Source organism: Arachis ipaensis, chromosome B04, assembly GCF_000816755.2.
Source record: "Arachis ipaensis cultivar K30076 chromosome B04, Araip1.1, whole genome shotgun sequence".
NCBI classification, from domain to species: domain Eukaryota; kingdom Viridiplantae; phylum Streptophyta; class Magnoliopsida; order Fabales; family Fabaceae; genus Arachis; species Arachis ipaensis.
The window spans coordinates 53,353,682-53,359,975 of record NC_029788.2 but is presented as its reverse complement, the minus strand read 5'-3'; the positions used below and the strand labels follow the sequence as shown (position 1 = coordinate 53,359,975).

At 39.1% G+C, this 6,294-nt stretch overlaps 1 protein-coding gene across 1 annotated transcript; it reads right to left on the bottom strand.

The window, feature by feature from the left end:
* LOC107636489 lies at positions 889-1,476 on the bottom strand. Its single transcript, XM_016339994.1, has one exon. The coding sequence runs from the start codon at positions 1,474-1,476 to the stop codon at positions 889-891; it is 588 nt and encodes a 195-aa protein (XP_016195480.1).

The window sequence follows — 6,294 nt, the reverse complement described above, 5'->3', positions numbered from 1 at the left end:
GCTGGCGTTGAACGCCAGTTTACGTCGTCTATTATTGGCCAAAGTATAGACTATTATATATTGCTGGAAAGCCCTGGATGTCTACTTTCCAACGCAATTGGAAGCGTGCCATTTCGAGTTCTGTAGCTCCAGAAAATCCACTTTGAGTGCAGGGAGGTCAGAATCCAACAACATCAGCAGTCCTTTTTCAACCTCTGAATCTGATTTCTGCTCAAGTCCCTCAATTTCAGCCAGAAAATACCTGAAATCACAGAAAAACACACAAACTCATAGTAAAGTCCAGAAATGTGAATTTAACACAAAATCTATTAAAAACATCCCTAAAAGTAACTAGATCCTACTAAAAACATACTAAAAACAATGTCAAAAAGCGTATAAATTATCCGCTCATCACTCCTCCAACAGAATCTTATGCATACAAATAGCAGGGCTTATACCCTTGATGTCATCAATTGTCCATCCTAAAGCTATTTTGTAAATTTTTAGCACTTTAATCAGCTTTTCTTCATCTTCCACACATAAGGATGAATTGATGATTACTGGCAGGGTCTTCTCTTCTCCAAGAAATGCATACTTGAGATGAGGAGGGAGAGGCTTCAATTCTTGTTTTGGTACCTCCTCTATCTTGCCTTCAAGGGAGATTTCAATAACCTAATCCTCTGTAACATCTTGATCAACTCCCATTTCTTCTTCTTGTTCTTCCTGACAGTTGGCTTCAAACAATTCTTCCACCAAGTCTTCTATCATTTCCACTCTCATATGCTTTTCTTTCTCAGGTGGATATTGCATGGCTTTAAAGACATTGATGATCATTTTCTCATCATGCACCCTGAGGATCATTTCACCTTTTTCTACATCAATGATAGCTCTTGCTGTGGCTAAGAAAGGTCATCCCAAGATAATGGAATTGTGCCCCCCTTCTTCCATATCCAAGATGACAAAATCAGCAGAGAAGATGAATTTGCCAACCTTCACCAACAAGTTCTCTATAACTCCATTAGGTATCTTAAGTGATCTATCAGCCATTTGAAGTGACATTCTGGTTAGTTTGACTTCCTCTATTGCAAAATTTTTCTTCATTGAGAGATGCATCAAATTGATGCTGGCACCTAAATCACAGAGAGCTTTTTTCAATGTCATGTTGCCTATGATGCATGATATGATGAAGCTCCTTGGATTTTTGAGTTTGGGTGGGAGAGCTTTTTGAATTATAGCACTACACTCTTGGGTCAAGATTATAGTCTCCTTTTCATTCCAGCTTCTTTTCTTGTCGATGAGTTCTTTGAGGAATTTTGCATATAAGGGCATTTGCTCCAATGCTTCAGCAATGGGGAGGTTAATTTCCAACTTCTTGAAAATCTCTAGGAACTTGAGAAATTGCTGGTCCTTGAGCTCTCTTTGCAGCCTCTGAGGGTATGGAAGAGGAGGGATATAAGGCTTCACCTCCTTTTTCTGCTTTTGTGGTTGCTCTGCCATGTCTTGCTTTCCTTTCTTTGAGGCTTGTGGTTCTTCCTCTTTCTTGGACTCTTCTTTGTCATGCTTGTCCTCCTCTGCTTGTTTCTTGTTAGCACCTTTGTCATTCTCCAAAGTCTTTCCACTCCTTAAGTTAATGGCCTTGCATTCTTCTTTGGGATTAGGAATGGTATCACTTGGGAAAGCATTGCTTGTTCTTTTAGATGTCTGCTTGGATAATTGCCAAATTTGTCTTTCCAAGTTTCTCAATGAGGCCTCATGATTCTTGTTGGCCAATTCTTGGTGCTTTATCATCGTCTCCAAGTTGGAGATTCTTTGTGATTCTTGGGGTGGTTGTAGTTGAGTGTGGGATGTAGATGGTGGATGAGGATTATTGTGTTTAGTTGATGGGTTATTTGGTGGATAGTATGTGGATGGGGGATGATTATTTTGTGGTTTTCTATATGGATTTTGGTTAGTGGTCTGATGGTCTTAGTGGTTTGTGCTGCGAGAAGTGTTTTGGTTAGAGTTTCTTTGCCAAGAATGCTAGTTTTCTCCCCACTTCAAATTGGGGTGGTTCCTCTATGATGAATTGTAAGTGTCTCCATGGAACTCATTCTGTTTGGCACCTTGGTTGTGCATGTACTGCACTTGTTCTTGTTGTTGCTCTTCATAGTTCTCTTCATGTTGTCCCTGTACAACTGGTGATTGATTGGTTGTGCTCACTGCTGCAAGTTGTAGTCTATGCATCTTCTTTAACATCATTTCTATTTATTGTTGAAGTTGCTGATGCATAATCTTGTTTTGAGCCAAGATTGTATCAACACCGTCAAGCTCAAATACTCTTTTCCTAGGGGCTGCTTGTCTTTCAGAGGAGTAGAAATACTGATTATAGGCAACCATGTCTATGAGATCATGTGCTTCTTGAGCAGTCTTCATCATCTACAATGATCCTCCTGAAGAATAATCTAAGGCTTTCGTTGAACTCATGGACAAGCCTTCATAAAAATTTTGTAGCTCAACACATTCACTGAACATACCCTTTGGACATCTTCTAATCAAAGCTTTATACCTCTCCTAAGCTTCATATAAGGACTCTCCTTCTGGCTGCCTGAAGGTTTGAACATCAGTTTTCAGTTTGATGACTCCTTGAGGGGGGTAGAATTTGTCTTAGAACTTGCTAACCAAATCATCCCAGTTGGTGATGCTTTCCTTAGGGAATGTTTCTAGCCAATGAGTGGCCTTGTCCCTCAGTGAGAATGGGAATAACAAGAGCTCATATATGTCAGGGTAGACTCTATTGGTTTTCACAGTGTCACAAATTCTCAAGAACACAGAGAGATATTGGTTTGGATCTTCAGCAGCACTTCCTCCATATTGGCAATTATTTGAACTAGAGTGATAAGTTGGGGTTTGAGTTCAAAATTATTGGCATGGACATTGGGGGTCAAGATACTGCTCCGACAATTCCTTAGGTTAGGGATGGTGTAAAAGGCTAAAGCTCTCCTTTGAGGTTGGCCATTATTGTTGGCCACATCCTCTGGTGGATTAGGAAGATTATCCTCCATTTCTTGGTCACCCTCTTTTGATTCTTCTTCTCCTATTACACACTTCCTGATGGTGTAATTTGGAAAACAAATTCCAAACACCTAAACTAACCGGCAAGTGTACCGGGTCGCATCAAGTAATAATAACTCACATGAGTGAGGTCGATCCCACATGGATTGAAGGATTGGGCAATTTTAGTTAGGTGGTTGATTTAGTCAAGCGAATCAAGTATTGGTTTGAGTGGTTTGTAACTGGCAGAACTAAATTGCATGAATTGTAAAGGGAGAGGGAAGTATTGCAGTAAATTTAAGAGAACAGAAAGTAAAAGTGCTGAATCTTAAAGAACAAGTAAATTAAATTGCAGAAGTTTAGATTGCAAGAAATGTAAATGACTGAATCTTAAAGTGCAAGAAAGGTAAATTGATTGAAGGATAAAAGGAATTGGGAACTGGGATTGCAGAAATTTAAACAAGCAGAAGTAAATTGCAATAAACAGAAGAGCCAAAGATGAGTTGAATTTAAGTAGATCTCAAACAAAAAAGTAAAAATACTTGAAGAATTAAAACAGAAAGTAAATGTAGCTCAATTGCAGAAATTAAAAGAGAAATTAAATATCTCAGGAGTGGAAGAAACTAGAAACCAAGTCTAGATCTTAAATCATTCCTTGATCCAACAAGAATAATTGCCAAAGAAATGGAAAACTAAGTTGCAGTAGTAGTAGAAAAGAGAAAGCAGTAAACAGAATGTGAAATGTAAATCAAAGTTTCTTAGAATTATGCAGAAAGATAAAACAAGAGATCTCAAGGTGAGATTGAAACAGAATTTCTTCAATTCTCCACCCAGGATTTAAAACAAGAAGTAAAGAGTGCTCAAGCAAGAACCAAGAAGAAGAGAGATCAATTCTCCTTCCAAGTTCTCAGAAATCCAAATTCAAAGTAAAACTCTCAAAATTACAAAAATTGAAAATTCTTAAAGAAGCAAAAGGTTCCCTTCTAAATCAAACTAACACTTATTTATACACTTCCTAATTTAGATCTAAGAATTTGGGTGGGCTCTAAAATTTGGTGAAGAAGTGAATTAATTTGGATTTTTGATGGATTTTGGCCCAAGGTGCACCTCCCAGGGGATGGCTCAGTTCAAATACTAAACTGAGCGCCCAATGTGCTTTTGTGTTGCCCAGTTTGTGCGCGTCCAGCCTTGTTCAGGTTGCTTTTCAATAGAGCTCAGTTGGAAAATTGAACTGAGCTCTATGTCTTGCCTTGGGTGTGTCAAGCGTGCGTCCTAGCTCCCTGGCCGTGTCAATTTCGTGCATGACAAGCTCCTTGGTATGCTTCCAAGCGTGCCAAAGTGTGGGGGATGGGGGGAGAGTAGTGCTCAGTTGGGAAAACCAACTAAGCTCCCCTTTGTAGCGCTTTGCCTTGGCTTCATGCTCCCAGGTTTGACTCTTGGTGGAAGCAATTCGGATGCTAATTTCCTCGGAGGAGTGGATTGCTCATTCCTTGCCTTTCATGAAGCTCCCTGGTTCGAACCTTGGGAGAGCCATCTTGGCCCATTTTCCATTCCCAAAGAGTAGCGCTCCTCCCTTGTCTTCCATGGAGCTCCCATGTTCGAATCCTAGCCTACCCACCTTGGCTTATTTTCCTTGCAAGCTTGGTAGTGAGAGGTTCCTTGTTCGAACCTTGGAGGAGGCTTTTTGACCATTTTCTCTTATTTTCCTTTCCAGGAGCGTTCCTTTCTCTCCTTGGGTCATGAGTTCGATACCTTGTAGCTTCACTCCTTGGAATTTTGCTTTGAATTAATTTTGGAGAACCCCCGATAAAGCTCACTTAGTGAACTGAGCTTGATGTCCTTGCCTTACTTTCTTTGATGCTCAGTTAACTAAGTGAACAAAGCTTGGTGCCTTGCTTTCTCCTTTTTTTCCTTGTGGAGCTCGGTTCACTCTCCCAACTTAGCTTTCCTTCTTCCTCAATGTTGCTATGCTTTTTCTTCTCTTGGGCACGCTCCTTAGGCCACACTTTTCTTATTTTTTCTTTTCTTCACCTACAAGAAATCAAAACAACCAATCAAAGTATCACCAAATTCACAAGGTTTAAAGTTCATTCATAATTCAATTAATTTTAGCTTAAACCTTATGATTTTGTATCAATTAAAGGGTGGTTGATTGATTTAACAAAACATGTAATTCCACTCCAAATTACTTACTTTCAATGCAAGAAAGTGCATAAAACCTAATAAAAACAAAGAAAAAGACTAGTAAAACTAGGCTAAGATGACTTGTCATCACAACACCAAACTTAAGACTTGCTTGTCCCCAAGCAAGCATAAAACATAAGAGAAGATAGAATGAAATAGAGGAGTATACATGTCCTTATTAAGCAGATAGTTGAACTTGGTTCATGGGATTTCATGCAGTTCAATAGTAACTCATTTATTATTTGCTGTTACATAAGATATGTTTCTTCAAAGATTCACTAAGGTTGCTGCTACAATGCCTTACTTTTTGCTTACTCCCTTGCTAGCTTTTCCTTCTATATTTTTTTGCTTAGAGCTTATTGTTCATTGAAAGCTTGGTGGCAAATGTTGCAGCAGCCTTTGGCTTAATTATACTCAACATTCCTTCACCACAGACACATGGCTCACCTTTTTCTTCGTAGGATCTTTGATACCCAGCATCTCTTTGGATAACTAAGTGTTTTGTAGCTAGGTTGCTCTTTATTGTGGACTTTCAGTTGGCAATCCCGAATCAATGCTGTTGGATTCTGACCTCCCTGCACTCAAAGTGGATTTTCTGGAGCTACAGAACTCAAAATGGCGCGCTTCCAATTGCGTTGGAAAGTAGACATTTGGGGTAAGAATGATACTCCCACAATGTCTAGGATTTGCAAATGTGTAGGAAGCTAAAACTCTTCTCTGTGGATGATTGTTATCGTTATTGGTAGCTCCTCCTGGTGGATTAGTTGGGTTTGTTGAGTGTTCCTCCATGTCTTGGAATTCTTCTTCTGAATCCTCTTCTCCAACAATATTTTTCCCTCTTTCAGCTCTCCTTAATCTCCTGAGAGTTCTTTCGTCTAGTTCACAAGAGGTGTGTATAGCTCTTCTTGTCCCTGACATACATACAAAGCATAAAAATCACATACAACCAGAGAGGCAATAATACCTCAATCCATTGGTGGAGAGAAATTTTAGTTAGCTTAAGCAAAAATTCAAATAGTTAGTGTGTTAGTTAAAAATTAAAGAAACAAAAAAGAAAAAATGCTTGATCTAGACCTTCACTTCACTTAATCATTGTCAATC

What these genes read in the sequence shown, in the direction of transcription:
- LOC107636489 (XM_016339994.1), bottom strand. Translation starts at nt 1,476, where the DNA reads ATGGCAGAGCAACCACAAAAGCAGAAAAAGGAGGTGAAGCCTTATATC.